At 33.0% G+C, this 19379-nt stretch overlaps 1 protein-coding gene across 1 annotated transcript in view; it reads left to right on the forward strand.

The window, feature by feature from the left end:
* The window catches only part of LOC129220206 (receptor-type guanylate cyclase Gyc76C-like), a 317828-nt gene that overhangs the window by 167810 nt on the left and 130639 nt on the right, over window positions 1-19379 (forward strand). Inside the window, exons 3-4 of the mRNA XM_054854570.1 lie at window positions 9270-9510; window positions 11454-11603. Of these exons, the coding sequence (XP_054710545.1) occupies window positions 9270-9510; window positions 11454-11603 (391 nt within the window). The remainder of the gene's footprint in view (window positions 1-9269; window positions 9511-11453; window positions 11604-19379) is intronic.

Below are 19379 nucleotides of genomic sequence, written 5' to 3' on the forward strand. Positions count from 1 at the left end.
CTTACTGCAATAAAAAAAAAGATGTCTGTCTGTCTGTCTGTCTCTCTGTCTTTCTTTCGCAATCACGAGTTGCGACAGGACCCTATTCATTGGAGGCTATTGTTTCCAGAAACGGCTCACATGTCCTCCCAAGCCTGCCCCTCCTCCTGGGCGGTTACGTGTGTGTATGTGTGTAAGGACTTGTTTGTGTGTAGACGTATGTGTATGTAGGACATGGACGCCACCGCCTAGGAGGAGGGGATTCCGGTCGACAATGCTGCTAATAGAGGCTAGGACTAGAGGAGCAGCTCCGTCCTCCGGTGGACGACGGTGCTGCAGAGGCCCCTGGTCCATTCTGAAAAAGGAACCGGACATCAAGGACGCTCAAACGAAAGCAATAAGCAATCGTGATTGCTCAAAAAACGTTGTAAAAAATTTCCGGAATGTTCATACACTAGTTCACCATAATTAAGTTTAGCTTACTAGATGGTTTAAAAAGTGTTTTCACGCGATGTAGACAGAGATGAAATCACATACAACACCTGCTGAAACAAAGAAGTTGTCACAACAGACACACCAAATGGCTCATTGCTCTAAAAGTTTTGCAAGAAGTTAGGACTGCTACTGGGAATTTTCAAGATTTTTTATTTAAAGTTATCCACGTTCTGCAATCAAAGCATATCATGTTCACATGCTAGTATGTGTCTCCCTTCCTTCTACCAGTAAGTTTGTATAAATTAACATTTTGTTATTTTTTTGAAACGTACTTCGAAGCCATTGTTTAATGAAAGTGATGAGAGTACTATGAAGAAGTTGTCACAACAGGCACACCAAATGGCTCATTGCTCTAAAAGTTTTGCGTGAAGTTAGGACTGCTACTGGGAGTTTTTAAGATTTTTTATTTCAAGTTATCTACGTTCTGCAATCAAAGCATATCATGTTCACATGCCAGTATGCGTCTTCCTTTCCTCTACTAGTAAGTTCGCATGAATTAACATTTTGTTAATTTTTTGAGACGTACTTCGAAGCCCTTGTTTAATGAAAGTGATGAGAGTACAATGAGGAAGAGTAGTTGAATGAAATGCAGATGCAAGAAATCATTTGTCAAACCTCTTGAATGAATTGTCATCAAACAATGGAGAGGTTGGTAATTTTCCAACTGAAGCAAAAACATATTCAAGGCTGACGTAAAGATTGTGAACTAGGTTGGACGAATTGCCAACTGGGTAAAAAGAACTAGTTTAACTGGAGTTTAAAAAAAATGTCAATGTTTGTCATGTACTTTTGCTGTCCTCTACCTCTTTAAAACCATTTAATCGAGCCAAAATTGCTTTGAACGGAGAACTTTAAGACACGAAATTTTCCTGACAAGGTTTAAGAAAGTTTTAGTCAGAATAAATTGGAGCAGGGAGATGCTCATGAAGTTCGTTTCATACTGCCGTGAAGTTGAGAATAGCAAGAAGTAAAAATCGGAATACTACAGTGTTTCCAGCGTAGCACGTGTACCGGTCTGATGAACATAAAATCGCAATCTCTTCCTTCTTCATCTTCAGCAGAGTGTTATCTCCGATTTCAAGTGCCCTCCAGCCTCTTTATAGTTACGCAACACTAAAGCACTTTATCGATAATATTCTGATATTCACAAGTTCTCGTATTTCATTCTCAGTTGAAACTTTTTTTTTTCATTCATTAAAGATTTGCCTGTGGGAAAATTGATTTATTTTGTTATAATTATTAATATCTACAATTATATTATTATAATTATTTTGTTAATTATTATTATATCTTTTTCCGAATAGAAGTCGGCTGAATTAAATAAGTAGTGTACTAATAATGCTTATTATGTCAAGGTGTATGAAAGTTTTGTAACACGAAATGTCAACATGAAAGTCAAAAATAATTATTAACTATTTTTTTCTCAAACTCGTAATTCATTGTATAGATTACTGCTTGCAACTATTTGAGATGTTATTTACTAGAGTTAGAAATGAAAGCATAATGACTGAAGTATTTCAATAATCGTTTTTCAAAATTAATCATTAAGTATAAAGTTTTGGTTCTGAAACTTTGTTTAAATTATTGAAGCAGCAAAATGTTTCTATGTTTATATGTATTAATCTGTTTGCAAAATTATGGTGCAATGTTTTTGTTTGATTTTACTTTTTAAGATACTAAAGAAATATTTTTTTACAAAGATCAGTATTCCAAACTTTTTTTTTTTTTGTTATTATAATTAATTCATTAACGAACATGAATGTTTTTCTTTCAATTACGTGCACGAAAGAGCTTTCATTAGTAAAGTAACTTATTAAGTTAATTAGCTCATTCAATTTTTATGCTTTAAAGGGTTTTTTTTGTGAGTAGTTGACAAAATTTTTATAGGATGTAATGTAGCCTGATAGTGTTCTCAAATATTTATTTAATGCGAAACATCTTGAAGCATTTTTAAAAAGATTGTTAAAAGTCTGAACTGATTAAGTTTTTCATTTTACTTTCAAGAAAACAGCAATAAAATAGTTGAGAATATTTGCTTTTTATAGTGGTTTTAAAAACTCAATACCTCGCGTAATGAAAAACTATGATTACCTATCTCGAACTTTTTTTTTCTGTCATACGCTAAAATCATCAAAACATAATAATACATAAAATGAACACAACACTAACGCAATTACAAACACAACACTAACACAATATATTACAAGCATAACACCAATGCAAACAATTAAAAACGCAATACTGACAAAAAAAAAAAGTTAAAAACACACTAACGCAAATAATTTAAAATAACGGACACAAGTAGTGGCAAACACCCTACAGGCACAAATAATTACAAACACAAAATTAGCACAAGTAATTATAAATACAACACTAGCACAGATTATTTAAAAAAAAAGCATTACACTAACACAAAGAAATTTGTTAATGGCATAAAGATTAAAATTAGCGGTCGCCACTCGTCACGTAACGATTAAACAAACAAACAAGCAAGCAAAAAAAAAAAAAAAAAACTGACGATTAAATATAGTATTATTCGCCACCCGTTCACCTATTTCCCCAGCCCCTCTTGTATTCTTAATAAACGTTAACGCAAGCAATTATTTATATGAACGTTTATTAAAATTAATATTTTTTACTAACTGTCTAAACTCGAATTTGTTGTTTAGTTACTTTTTTGTTGTTAAAAGAAAAGTGGCGACTAGAACGAAAGGAGTGGCGGGTGGAAGCAAATGTGTTATTGACCAGAAAAATTTCTCAATCTTGATCTTCACTTTGAAACAGTCGTTTCAAAATTTAAAAATAAAGTAAAATTATTCTCAATCTAAGCTCCGGGGAAGAATAGTTTAACAAGGGCTCGGGAGCTTTATCAGAAAAAACCTAGAGCCTTGGCTAAAAGCCATAGTGTCAATCTTAGCATGTTAATATAGATACACGAAGAATTGCTTTTCCCTCCCCTCTCTGAAGAAGAAAATTTGGTTGCGTCACTGACAATGCTAGTGATAACAACAGCCGTGATCGCTCTGATGCACAGCTACGTATAATACAGTGAAACCTGTGTAAGTTGACCACTTGCGATGCACTAGTTTAGTGGTCAACTTACACAGGAGGTCAACTTACAGGGGTACAGAGGTTGATTTATATGCTAAGGACTAATTCCGTGCCTGTAAAAAGCGGTCAACTTAGACAGGTGGTCAACTTAAAAGGATGGTCAACATCACAGGTTTTACTGTATCTTAGTTTGATTTTAAAACTTTAAATCATTAATCGCGCTGTGCTGTTAATTGTTTTGTGTTATTAGATTCATTGTGTACATCATTGAAGCTTCTTACGTACTTTTCGGAAGAAGTCATGTCTTTGAGAAATACTTTTCATTATCATTATCATCAGCAGCAACTCCAATGATTGGGCAATGTGTCTGTTCCGGCCTCATTGATCCATCCACCTTTGGGTCTGCCACGACCTCTTCTGCCTTCAGGTGCATAATTGAGGGCATCCCTAGGGAGTCTTAGAGTTTTTTGAGTTTTTCTGAGATTTATGAGGAGGGAGAAATACTTTTGGAGGATAAAATTTGAAAACTGTTGTGTATATTATTATAACGATGCCTTTTCATCCACCATAAGCTTTTTTTTTTCATTGAAAAAGGTGTTCCTTGTAACGCCGAACCACTTGTCTGCAGTTATCTGCAATTTGTGCTATTTGACGTTGTGTATAAAAGGTAAAATGAGAAATAACAAAGGTGTTTATTTAACTTATCTTATCCTCAGTTTAAAACGCAGTCGCTTCCGATTCACCACAATGAAATTAATTCGACGTGCGAGGAAGTTGAAAACGATATTGAGGTAAAATACTGTTCATCTAGCAATGAGTGGAAAAGAATTCAACTCTTATTATATGTAATTACTAGTGGTACCCGCACGGCTTTGCCCGTAATAGAAAAATTAAAAGGTCTTTTGGTTCGCCTGTATATTTACAAATAAACTCAAATAATGTATGGTGAATTTTCTCGCCAATTGGCTTGTACCCATGTTACAGTTCCACGTTATGATAATTTTGTATCCCGCCAATTGGCTTATGCCCATGTTACGGTTCCACGTTATGATAATTTCGTAATTTACTCGTCCATCTTATGATATTTTTGTTCTTAAAATTGGAATAGAAAAATAACCACATCGAATTTTCGAAAAATCGCTTCGAGGAGCACACTCCTTTGCTACAAACTAACTTTATGCCAAATTTCATGAAAATCGGCCGAACAATCTAGGCGCTATGCGCGTCACAGAGATCCAAACACCCATACAGAGAGACTTTCAGGTTTGTTATTTAAAAAGAAAAGAAGAAAGATAAAGAAATAAAGAAAAGAAAGATAAAGAAAGATAATTTTCAGAACAAATTCTTTCCCATTTTATTAAATTTCCGTGAAAAATGGGCTTGAAATTGGAATAGAAAAAGAACAAAATCGAATTTTCGAAAAATCGCTTCGAGGTGCACACCCTCATGCTACAAACTAACTTTGTGCCAAATTTCATGAAAATCGGCCGAACGGTCTAGGCGCTATGCGCGTCACAGAGATCCAGACATCCTACAGACATCCTCCGAACAGAGAGACTTTCAGCTTTATTATTAGTAAAGATAAAGATACATACTGTCCAACCACGGATTGTATGGAATTTTCAAACGTCCAGATAAGACGAATCTATCTGAATGAGGGGGAAAAGTAAAAATTTGTTGTCGGTATTCCAATCATTTGACTCTGCTTCTGCAAAAGCTGGCATCGCTAAAAAATAATAGATTCATCCATTTCCAGCTGTAAAACAAATGTTTGTCTTTCCATACAATCCGTGGTCAGACAGTAATACCATTGCTGACAATATTGAACTCCAACCTGTTCTTTGTTGGTTTTTATTTCCTTTTACTAGGGTCGACGAGAAGCCATGTCAGCCCACTCAGAAACTAGGTTTTTGGCCTCAATTTTGGACTAAATTTCCATTTTACTCTCTCCCGACTGAATGTTGAGTAGTTTTTTCGGCCAACCGCAATTGCATATGTATCTATACCTCCGAACGCATGCGCAGTCAAAATATAAATTTTGACCACCGCTGAGTTCATGACTACGAGTTTTCTCGTAATGTTTGTAAGTGCGTATGATATGTTTGTATCTCACACAACTCAAAAACGGTATGCCGTAGAAAGTTGAAATTTTGCATGTTTACTTTGAGTGGGGTCTAGTTGTGCACTATTTCTTTTGATTGCATTCTGATGTTCCGAAATGGCTCCTTTTCGCCTCTTTTGAGGTTAATTTCATTTGGTGTTAATTTCATTGCAGACTTAAGTGATGTTATAATTTGGCGACTATTTTGCGATCCATGGCAAAACATTATATCACCCAGTTTCTTCGCCAACTTGATGATGTATCTCCTTGTTGGCGACACTTTCAGTGAAAAACATAATTTCCTGGATCTGGTTTCAATCTGGCGTTACTGGTGATATTTAGCGATCCATTGACATATGTTAAAATTGTCCATATTTAGAATATTAATATCTGTAAAACATTTTTTTTGTTTGCATCTGTACGTGAGAGACAAGGAGTGTAATTATTTGAAGTGTTTCTTCTTCGCTCTAAAGCACTATCATATTACATTTTTGTTCGTTTAAAACGTTCCATACAATTTTATGCAATTTTAGGTCATTGACACTAACAAAAACATCCCCTCTGTTTACATTTGAAAATACAACTATCTACGTTTATCATAATTTAATATGAGCAGGAAAATGTCTAAAAGTCAATTCATTTAAGAAATGCAGCTTCTAATGCTTGTATATGTGCACACGCACCCATTCTTATGGGTTATTAAAAAGCATCAATTATTTGATAGAAGTTAAAGGAAGTACTTTGGGGTCCACACCAGATTATTTACATTTTTGTTCCAGTACTTTTGCTTCTTTTGAAAAGTACTGCGGCTGTGAGCCAAGTAGTAATTATTGTTATTGCCTTGGTTACATTTGATGTTTTCGTTTAAAGATATGGTTTAAAATTGACGAAACATTATTTTCCAGGTTTATTTTTTATTTGGTAACTTAAAAAAAGTTTTAAAATATCACTTCTACTTAATGAAGCTACGATTCAGAAACACAGAAAGTGCAAAGTTTTACATTTGCGTCCTAGTGGTGAAATGAACCTCAGATTAAAAAACGATATTGACAATCATTTTTGAAATAATACTACGTAGTACATGTATAGTTACTATTGAAAGTGCCATTTTCATTATTTAAAATTATTTCATAAAATTTTTATGCCTAATAAGGATGATTTTCAGTAAAAATTACAGTCATAAAAAAAGCCTGAATAAATGAGTATTTATAGCAAAAAACTGAAGAATCACAGCAAATGCAGGGGTAATGAATTTATCAAAGTAACAAAAAATGAATAACTGAAAGAACAGCGATCAACTTTCTGTAACACATGAGTAACAAACAATAAATTCTTTCAGTAACGTAACGACTAACGCCGAATTGATGTTTCGTTTTTTTATTTATTTATTTTTTTTTTTTTGTGTGTGTTGTAAGAATTATGATTAATATCGTTAAAAAAAAAAAAAAAAAAAAAAAAAGCCTGAATTGATGCTTCAAGTAATGGGGTATAATAATATTCGATAAATGGACGGATAGCAAGAAACAGTAGTAATGCGAATGCACAAATAAAATAAATACATAAAGAAAAAAGTTAAAACATTATTCAGTTATTTTATCTGTGCCAAAGCATTTTATATAAAGTTTTCATTGTGAACCCAAATAAAAACTTATGATGTTAGTTTTCAAACTATTTGTTAACGATTTTATAACGAAATTCTAAAAATGGTGTGATCAACTTGTTTTTCTTTTTTGGGAGGAGGGGGGGGGGAGGCTTCATTGTCATTAAGTGAAAAAAGGCTGAGTTTTCCATGTTGAGTAAATTTCTCTTCTTATTCTGCTTTCCTTACATTTTTTTTATCAAGAATGCTTAACTTGACATTTTGCTAAAATAATTAAGCATGTAAGAAATTGAGAGATATTCAAAGGAGCTGTTAAAAAAAGAGGGGGAGAAAAACAACGTGATAAAAATTTGTCATTCTGCTGGTTGAACATAACTATATCAAGTAGAGTGTGGGCTAACGTGAAATAGTGGGACAAAGGCAAACGATAAAATATTATTCTTACAATTTGGAAATAATTGAACTATGTCATTAAATATATACTAGCTGATTTCATTTAAATAATGGTTACTGCTGAAGATAAAGATGCATGATAATATATGCCATTTTCTAAATTTGTTATTCTAATTGTAACATTTTGTGACCCTATAAATTTTTTTTTATCTCAAGGAAAAACAGGTTGACTACTACTGATCGAGGCCTTTTTTCTTATTTACTACTCTCTTTAGATTAGTATGCTGCATTTAGAACGAGCAGAGGTGGGGGCAACAGCTGGTCGTTTAATGCTACTGAATTTCGCCTTTTTCTAATCATAGTTGTGGAGAGATTTTCTTGTATCTCTCGTATCAAAAGTAGTTAAGATTATTTTCATAACACTAAGAAACAGGCTTGAGATGAATATTTAATAATGGCGACAATATTTTCCTTCACATGAAATTAATAAGGAAGAAAATCAATATTCATTTGACTCCAGTCTTTGGTGCAGATGAATAGTACTCTCTGGGGTAAATGAAAATGAGAATTCATTCTGCAACAAATAGGCACAAATTTTTTTTTTAAATGTTCAGTTACCCACAGGGAACATCGTCTTGTTTATGATGCACAACTCTCGGTTTATCCAAAAGATTTGAAAATAAAACATTAAAATGGTGTCTCTATTTACCCAGTTGGCCCTTATAGAAAAATATTGGAAATTCTTGAATTTTACGAATGGGAATTTTTATAAATGTGTCTGTTTATGTGTGTGTTTAATATTTAGCCATATACATAGCAAAATATATCCTATCGTGTTCGAACTTTTGTGTTGCGTAGGGATTCTGTTACTTTAAATAATAAATTGTTTAATTATGACTTTCGAATGCTTTCATCAATTTGCGCAGCTAAACTTTAGTGAAAACTTATGAAGTTATAATATTGAGCGTTTACGTTAAGTGCTTCTTTTGTTTCATTTGACTTTGGTGTAGAAAATGAAATGCGATCGTTTACAACGAATTAGTTTCACCAGGTCACTTGGAAAAGAAAATAGGAAATACAGTTGGCTCTCTGTTTAACGACTTTCATAGGACCACAAAAAATCGTCCTTAAATAGAAAGCGTCCTTAAATAGAATGCTTTTTACACTATAGTGAACCATCTGGGACCGTGAAAAGCCGTCGTTAAATAGAGATAGTCGTTAAATAGAGTGTCGTTAAACAGAGAGCCAACTGTACAATTGTGAGTAAATATTTTCCATAAATTTACACAAAACCCAGTGAACCACTTTTTACAAAGCTTGACGCATATGATATTTAAATCACTTATTATTATATTATTATTATTATTGTTATTATTATTGTATAAATACTAGACTCTACACAACGCTTATGATCCTTAAACGATTAAAAATTATTTTGTCTTATTAATTTGGAATTATTTTGAATTTAACACGAACTTTCCGATCATATTGTGTAAAAATGTTCAATCCAAGTATTTTCAGGAGCGAAAGTTTTATAAAGTTTTACAAATATGACTACAAGCATTTATCCCAAAAATTCCGCATTGTCGAAGCATTACATTTGGACTCGTTCTTTTATTGTTCCTAACACAGTTTTTGTTTCTTTACTAGGTCGTTAGTTCCGTTCTGGAATTACTAAGGTACTACAAATGGTACAAATTCTCCATCGTGTACGAAGCCACCGATGCGTACGTCACCGTTATGAGAAGCATAGAACGCGCCGTCGGCCCTCCTTTTCACCTTCTTCACCGTCGATCTTTCCTGAACACGCGTGACTGCTGCACTGCAAGTCAGAGCTGTTGCCACAACCCCTTTGGAGAGATTGTCGAGGATACAGCAGCACACACGCGCAGTAAGTTTTGTTATGTTTTAATCTCTATAGTGTGGCTCTGATGACAATGCACCTGATCTCCAGACATCTGTTTTCTGCTTGGGAAGTAAAAGCAGGAAATCTTACAATGGCACAAGGCCAATAACCATCACTGTACGGTAGAGGCAAAGAAACTGTTTTTTTTTTTTTTGCTTCAAACGTAATCGTTAATCCTTTGTCTATCTGAGTTCAATAACTAAGTACAAAGTTTGTTCCAAAGTAAACAAGACTGTTTCAGAATTTTAAATTCAGATGTTGCCACCTACTAAAGGCTGCTAGTGGTGGGAAATAACCTCTTTGACTCTCACCCCTCTTTGACTCACCCTCTCTCACTGGTATTCCGACTGCATTAGTATTACAGTCGTGCCCGCGTGTAACGAAGTAAGAGGGACCAAACAAAAACTTGGTAATAGTCGTAGTTTCGTTATAAATGTTAAATAATACTTGGTAAAACGTAAAGGGGAATTGAAGCTATGACGTTATAGCCGTAATTTCGCTATACGCGGTTTTTTATTAACCGGCCGGACTGTATTAGTAGACGATTATAAGCCGAGGAATTGCGTTTATTATAACAGTGTGTTTGTGGCATATGCCAATGATCAGCATGCTGTCCAATCAAAATTTGTATTAACAGAATCTTCTTTCTTTACTAATAATAAAGCTGAATGTCCCTCTGTCTGTCCGGATGTCTGTCAGGATCTCTGTGACGCGCATAGCGCCTAGACCGTTCGGCCGATTTTTATGAAATTTGGCACAAAGTTAGTTTGTAGCGTGGGGGTGTGCACCTCGAAGCGATTTTTAAAAAATTCGATGTGGTTCTTTTTCTGTTCGAATTTTAAGAACAAAATTTTCATAGGATGGACGAGTAAATTACGAAATTATCATAACGTGGAACCGTAACATGGGTACAAGCCAATTGGCGAGAAAATTCATCATACATTATTTGTAAATATACAGGCGAACCAAAAGAACTTTCAAATTTTCTATTACGGGCAAAGCCATATGGGTACCACTAGTGTATAATATAAACGGTTTGAACTTATCAATGACTGACGAGAATCTTTTTCATAAAATTTTGCGAAATGGAACTAAACACCTCAAAAACCCACAATTAACTGCTTTTTTACTTAAAATGTATCATTCCGAAAAGTCTGATCAAGCTTTGCGCTGCTCAAACCGACGTGATTTTTTGATCAGAAAATGCGTGTTTACTATCACTTGCTGTATTTTCCTGATTCAGCACCAAGTGACTTCTACTTATTTGGAAAAGTGATTAAAGGAAATGTTTCAGCTTCTTTGATCGTACAAAGCTCTGTCGAGTTCCTTAAGGAGACTATTTTAGACTATTTTCTTTTTGTACTTTTGTGAAATAATTAATTGAAACGTTTATTTCAAAAACCAGTCAAGCAACAAACTCTAAAATTTCGAAAAAAAAAAGAAAAAAAAAGATTTTTATCTTAGTATTGTATTAAAATTTTTTGTATAACGATTATGATTTTTTTTGATTGAATGGAATCTAGAAATTTAGGCACGTTTCTTTCAATAAACTATGTTTTGATCCTCATTGAATTATTTGATATTGTGATATAAATGTTCTTAAATGATCCTAAAATTAGCAATTTTGGAGTCTGACTGATTTTTGAAATAAACGATTCAGTTCTATTTTCCCATTTTTAAAAAGTCCTGTTTAATTGGGAACTCATCTTACACAAAGATTATATAAAGCTTGGGAGTAGTCTTTTGCCAAAAAAAGGTTCATTGTATTTTAACGCTTTCAACAACTAACCCAAATAATGGGTTTACACCAACAGTTTTATGGGGAATTGTTTATAGTGATGATAAATGAGTATTGTTTTACTAACTAATAACTTGTTTGATAAAAATAAAATTTTAATGAACTAATTATTTGTTTTCTTTTACTGTAGTTTATTTGTTTCTTGGAGACACGACACATTTGGGAAAATTCCTCAACATTCTGCAAATGCGAGATCTTTTACCGACGGGTAACTACATGGTTATTTATATAGATCTGGAGAGTTATACAGAAGACATGGCGCACAAGTATTTTCGGTGGCGTGAGTATTCTTTACCATATTCGTAGATTTTTTTAATACTTAAGGATTCATTTTTTAAGGCAATGGAATAAAAATGTTCTAAGTCAAAATATTCTAAAAAATGCATGTGCTTTTAAATTCGGTATCCGATATTGTTTATAGCTGAAAATTAACCATTTTTATTAGTGATGTCCTTTCTAATAGGGTTATTTATATAATCATTTTAAGTTTTAGAAAGATGCAATGAATATTGAAGAAAAAAATATTTAGGGTGTTCGCCTACTTTAAAGGCATAATTGGTTGTCCGTGGAACGAAGTAAAAGAAGTTGTCAGCGTGCGAAAATAGATTACTTACTCAGTCAAATCACGGCCATTTAGATTACCAGACCGACTAACTAGTCACGTGACACTTTTCGTCCGATAATACGGAGTCAAAATGATATGCAAAGCAGCTTGACTTTTTTTTTTCCTATTTATAAGGCACAAATTATCTAATGAATTACCTCACGTGACTAACCAGGACTTTGGCTTTTTATTCCAGTTAATCGTTCTCAAATTGCCAGTCTTTAGCAAGCGGACGCATTTCCAATATTGTAAAAATCGTCGGGAACTTTGTATTAAAATATCACAATTAAAATGCCCCTAAGTAATTTAAAAAAAAAAAAAAATAGAATCATAAAAAACAGATTTAAATTTTTCAAGCGGCTGTTACGAGGCTATCATAAGAGATTGACAAAATAGCTCCATAACAAACCAAAAAACGAGTGAGAGAGAGAAAAAAAAAATTAATTAAAATCATTTGAATTTTGACGTCTTAAAGTCAAATTACGTTTTTCGCAATCACGAATCGCGAAAGGACCCCGTTCGTTGGGTTTCTTGTTTATATAAATGAAATGGAATGGAAATAACCAAGAAATTTGCACCCAGCATATTATGACTGGAGATTTTCAAGAAAAGGTGCTTTAAATCATTTCCATAAAAAGAAAAAAAAATTGTGATTAGGATGCATTAATAAAGATAAAGATATTATGTCGGATATCCACTAGTATACTTAATCGTAAAGATAATTTACAGTGCATAACGTTATTCGCAACTCTAGAGCTCGAATACGCTACCTTGCGGTGATTAACAATACTACAGAAAAGGGTAAAACATTCCATTCCACGTGTTTTCTTTGGGGTAAATAACAGACCTCAGACAGTTTGTGGTGTGATCTAATTTCAGAAGAATAAAAAAGAAAGTTTCCCACAAACACGATGAAAAATTACTGTCACTCACTAAGCGTCAAAGCAAGTTATAAGTTACGGCATTTGTTTGTTTTACCTTTTTCATCCGCCATTAGACAGTGTCTTCAGCGCCCCCTATAGCTCATTGGAGTTGAGAATTTATTTTTATTTCTTATCAATCTTAAATATGGAAATTGGTAATCTGGAAATTTTGTATTTAGATGAAGCATTGCTGTTTAAGTTTATATTTATTGGTTTTTCTCTGAAAAACCGTAATTTTACACAAACCCCTCTTTTTTGATGCAAAGCCTGTTTCAGCTAAGCCCTGAACAAAATATAAATGAATCAAACAGAAGACGAATTGTAACTGTGACAGTGAAAATTTCGCTTTCCGAATAAATATTACAAAGCAACCGTTGTCATGGTAATTTGAAAAATCAGAGCAACATTAACTTTGGCCAACTGAGGATAATAAGCAATTCGTGATTGTTAAAAAAAAAGTTTTACACAGCGACACGCGGCTGGAAATTAAGCTAAGAATTAGCTCTCTCTTGTGTTTTTTTTTTTTCCGTTTGCCATTTTTTTCGGGTAGCTCTCTTTTGGCCACATTGATGAAGGCAATCGCTTCACTAGCCTCAAAGTGGATGTTTACAAATTTCAAGTCTCTTTTGAAAATTTTGAATTTTTGCTTTCAACTACGGTTGTGTTAATTTACATCTCCTTTCAAATACAATGAACATTTTTAATTTAGTTGTCTCAGCTACCAACTATGCTTGCGTTCGACGAGCTCAACCGGTAGCTACCGGTTAACCGATCACGGGACAGCTAATGATCCCGTGCTTCAACCAACCAATCAACAGCTTAAAACAGTAACCGATGCGGTAACCGGTACAAGAACGCTGCCGTTAGTAACCGGTTACTCACCGGTCGACCGGTTAGAATCGACGAACGCAACCTATGTACATGTGGATCGACGTCGTATTCAGTTATGTCTAAAAATCCAGCGTTTTCAGAATGCTAGATGTCCTGGTAATGTTATAGTTACCTTATATAGAACCCTAGATCGTAGTTTTAGTCACGTTCACCATCTTTTGGCCAAATGCCAATTTCTTCCTATGTCTACTATGATTAAGTAATCAGTTTTGCTTTTTGATTGGGGTGTTTCTTGATTGTAGATTGCTATAGAGTTAATAAAAAACCACAATCAAAAAGCAAAACACTCTACTCCACATTCACCATAACAGACTAGTAATAATTGTTTAGCACCATGATGGCGGACATGTCGCGGACGCTACTTTATTCTACGATTAGTGGTACCCTCACGACTTTGCCCGTAGATGAAAATTAAAAGGTCATTCGGTTCGCCTGTATATTTATAAATAATGGATGACGAATTTCTCGCCCATTGGCTATGTTCATTCGCTCTTCCATTCCACGTTATGGTAATTTCATAATTTACTCGTCCATCTTCTGATAATTTTCTTCTTCTGATTTTAAAATTGGAATAGATAAAGAACCACATCGAATTTTCGAAAAATCGCTTCGAGGTGCACATCCCCATGCTACAAACTAACTTTGTGCCGAGTTTCATGAAAATCGGCCGAACGGTCTAGGTGCTATGCGCGTCACAGAGATCGTGACAGACAGAGTCCTGACAGACTTTCAACTTTATTATTAGTAAAGATAAATATTCAGGGGACCGTATAGGGTTACGCATGATTACGCACGGTTTCGTAAAAACCGTATAGGGTTACGCATTTTTACAAAAAAAAAAAAAATGTAGCAACGTGTAGTTTCAATGCGTGCTTTAATTCTTAATACCGACTGAAATACTCGTCAAACAATTTTGAATTTATTTTTCGTTAAGGTTTTATAATTTGAAGCGTATGATTTTTATTCCAGTATTTAACCCTTTCTAATTAAAGCAGCATTTTTTATTCTTTCTTTAAGCATTTTAGTTCTTGATTTGTCAAAAGAATACCTCCGGCTAAATTCTAAATGAGAAAGAAATCCAAGTATTTTAATCCTTTGTAATGACAAAAGGAAAGCAAAGAGCTTTGAGGAACGAAAAACATTTTCTGCTAAAAAAAATAGAACATGCTAGCGAATTCTGTTATTTAAGAAGTCATCTATTTATTTCCTATAAATAGGTAAGTAATGTAATTAAAGAAATTCTTCTGCACTTTTTGAAAACGATCTCTTTCGGTTTGAAGAAAGAACTTGGGAAATGTTGAATCAATAATGAACGAAAAAATGTTTCTCTTTAATTAGTTCTGCAACTGACGATAATGGAAATGCAACCACTTAATGAACAAATTCAGATCGTGCTTATTGACTGGAATATGAGTGAACATTTTCTACTTCATTAGAATCTTTTTACTTTCTTTCCAATTAGCGTCTATTGTGTGATTCTTTTTATCTCCTATTTCGAATTCAACGTTTCACACATTCTTCAAATATTTCGAATATTTCCGTAGAAATGTTTGTCTCAAAACTCAATGAAAAAAAAAAATTTTTTCAAATTTTTTTCTGTTATGGATATTTTTGGATATAGGATTGATTTTTCAGCTGCATTTCTGTATCCCTTTTGGAGCTTTAGATGTCAACTCACAATATATATATATATACTTATACCTGAACTGCTTTTAACAGAAATTTACTTTTTCTTTTTTTATTTTCTCATAACCACGTTTTTATTTACTCCAACAGCTTTAGCGAAAAAGGTATTGCTACTTTGAAAGTGGTAATTGATTATATTTATGTGATGTAAACCTCAAATAATTAAAGTACATGAAATAAGTAGTTATGAAATAATGACCAATTAACCTTAGGGGGCAAAAAGCACGTTTTTTTGGGGGAAATTTTCAAACACTACCCATAAAACTTGTTTTTAGTTAATTATATCTAAATTGGAGGGACATATCATTGTCTGGTATCTAATGAAGAGATAGACAGATTTTTTTTTTTAAATTATGAAAAAGTGAATGCTCTGGAAGTGTTAAGGAAATATTAGTTTTTTGCTAAAAATCTGGCTTTTTTATTAAAAAAATCTTTCGATTTTTTTTTCAACAAATAAGTAGTCAAAGTATTTTATTTATGTAATAATAATCGTATCAAGTTTTCGCAAGGTGTATTGAATATTGAAGAAAAACATTTCTGACTTTACTATTCAGCACAAAGGTATTTATTTATCTTATTTATCTTATATTTAGGATGTTGGCTTACCTGAAGTATAAGATTTTTCCTTTATTGCGAACGGGAAAACCACTTTTATTAAATGTTATGTTATGTAACCGCATCTAAGAAATGTCGATATAAAATTGGCAGTTGGCATTTTACGCAGAGATATGTGAACAGTGAAATTTAATAGACCTACAACAAATGTAAAATGACTTTTTTTTTTCCAAAAAATGTTTAATTTTAAGTTAAATTTAAGGAAGTTAAATTTTCTCAATGTAATTTGATTAGTATATGTCAATAGTATTCGTAAACACTTTATGAATATAATGAACGATTTCAGAAGTTTTTTTTTAATTTATTAATTATTTTTGAAAGTAAATATTTGAAATATTGTATTTCTTTCTTTTGCGTATGAATTATTTAGCGCTTATGCCCCAGAAGGTGCCTTATTCCTGGTCCTTTTCATACCAAACTGTTTCAGAAATATTTCGTGCTGCAATCCGTAGGTTCGTTCATAGGGGGGGGGGGCGTTCTTCAGCATGCACCCCCCCCCAAATAGTCTGTATCTGACCTTGAGAGAAATCAACTACAAGTCATAGAAATTCAAGCTGGAAATAAAAAAAGAATTTTACAAAAAAAAAGTGTTTTAAAACCTGCATGAAATACTTACTTACAAAGACTTTGTCATAAAACATTTTTACATATATTTTTTTATTTTACTTCATAAAATGTCTATTATCATTATTAATGATTTGAAAGTTAAAAAAAAAAAAAGAGTTCAAATTCTTATGAGAATTTCTTTTAACAAACAACTGCTATGCATCATTAAAAACAATTTTCTGAACCCAAAAGATGCTACAAAAACCATGCTATCTCAAACAAACAAGACACATTTTCCCAGGCATCATTAACGATAAATATCATAGCCACTATAGAAATGAAACTCTCATCACACTAGTCCTTGTCAAACAAAAGGACACTTGTTGGCACAATCAGTAAATATAAAATTTCCTCACCAGAATGTTAATCACCTACAAGGAAAGCACGTCAACAGTGAATGTCGAGGTAGCGAAATTAATAGAGATTTTTGTACCTATTCGCTTCGCATGTGTGATCGATGAAATTTCGTGTCATCCGTGCGTGAAATAATTTCCTGATATGCAAAACACTGAACACTAGTTTCATTTTAATATTTTTTTGTTAAGACGTTTTCATCGGGTCATTTGCATGTAGACGACTGAATTTATTTTTCTCGTGTTTTAGAAGTTATTGGTCTTTATTCAAATACTCGCTGTGGCATTTTGTACTTTTTTTATACGTTTGTTTCACGTGTCTAAGGTATAAAATGAGTTAATTTTTTAAATAGTAATGTAATTCTTCGTTCTTTTTCTTTTTCTTGCGTAGGTCATTTAAAATGCGTTTAATGTTATGTATAATGAGAAAAACGTGAACTGCGAACTGAAAATCGTTTGCATTTGAATTGAACAAAATGCTGTGGAAGCAATTTTTTGTATTCTTTAAATAAATTAAGAAATTCATTTATTCGCGCCGTTTCAGCAGAATTCATAGTTGTCCTGGTATTCCTGATAAAAAATATTTTGTCCTGATTTTTATCTTTATGTCCTGGTGCTCTTTTTTTGAGCAATCACGATTGCTTATTGTTCTTACTTGAGAGTTTTGAACTCCTATGATTTTATTTTCCCCCGACCTCCCTCTGCAGCACCACCGTCAATAAAAATGATTGTCAATTAAAATTAAAATGAGTCGGGAAATAAAAAAAATTAACTTTTTATACGGGCCCAGGTCTCCTAACTCATATTTAGAGAAATTCTCCATTGAAAAATAATTCCAACACAAAAAGTTTGAAATTAATCCTTTCATTCTTCTGAAAGGGCGATAAGTTCCAATCTCATCTTCTGTATGGTCCCTTAAAGTTTTAAACTGGAATATCTCCTTGAATTTTGGTCGCACAAATGTCAAGTTTTTTGTATCAGTAATAGTTTTTTGATGGAGATTATTTCTCTAAGCATAAGTTAGGGGACCTGGGGCCCGTATAAAAAGTTAATTTTTTTATTTCCTAACTCATATTTATTTTTGCTTCAAACTTTCAATGTCTGAACTCCACATCTGATTTTGAACATTTTTGCAATTGGAAGAATACACCTAGGACTAACGGTTGCTAAAATAGAGGCCTTGCAGGTTAAAACGAAACACCCTGTATACAACTAAAACAATGCATTTGTTTTATCAATAACTCAGCATTGAAATTTTGTTTTCATTTTAAAAATATTTTTATTCAAATCAAAAGATCTAACTTTTTTCCTTCAAAATAATTCATTTTATTTGGAAAACATGTTTCTGGGAAAATTATCCTGGTCGCGCATTCAAATAAAACCGTTTTGTATCGGTGTGTAAAAATATTTTGGGATAGTTTTATTTAAAAAAAAAAAACTATAACCCTTTAAAAAAATTATTGTGTTTTTGACGTATGTTGAGTTTTTTTCAGTGTCTTAGTTCACGGTTCAACCATTTGTATGGGTTGATTGTACATTCGTGCATGGAAACTTGGTAATGAATCAAGATTATACTGCGGTAGTGGCCCAACCTTCTTCAGCCCAAAGGCCGCGATATCTAATATTAGAAATAGCACTATGATATCTCACTGTTGCTCTGAGGCGACGACATGTAAATTTAAATATATTTAGATAAAGTAGGAAACTTCTTAAAAGGAAGGAAATTACAAACCAAGAATTGTTGTAGTTATAACTGCGTGCTTATTTTATTAATACGTTTCCGTCTATTTTCAGAAACCCATTTTCTGTCTATTTGGCTCTAAATTTTTGCAATAATCTTTCTTAATGCCAACTTAAAATGACGGGTCATTTTGGAAATTTCCAAAATATAGCTTTCGATTTATAATATTTAACATCGCAGCGGACCAAATGGATCAGCATGTTTTGTCCGCAAGAATTAGGTTGGGCTGTTTCATGATTCATATCGTGTATGAATTATGATTTATATTTTTTCGGTATAAAAATCATCGATTATTATTTTTTATGCCGAAGGATCGACAAAAATGTTTTCATTTTCTTGATGATTTAGCATAAAACTTCGTTAAAAAATTATTTTCTTTATTTTTGTTAAACAAGGAACTTTTATTCTTAGAAAGTCTTACATTCTTTCTTTTAAATCTAAATATGATCGCATTTTCCTAAATAAGTGTTCTTGTAAGTTAGACGTATAATTTTGCTCTTTCGACCAATTTCACCTACGATTGAACCGTTTGCATGACTAAATTGCATACAGTGAAATCCCGAATCTACGTTTTTCCATCAGGATCCAGTTTCTCCCGTATACTTTTAATTTAATTCGTAATGCTAATTTCACCTGG

Source organism: Uloborus diversus, chromosome 4 (genome assembly GCF_026930045.1).
Source record: "Uloborus diversus isolate 005 chromosome 4, Udiv.v.3.1, whole genome shotgun sequence".
NCBI classification, from domain to species: domain Eukaryota; kingdom Metazoa; phylum Arthropoda; class Arachnida; order Araneae; family Uloboridae; genus Uloborus; species Uloborus diversus.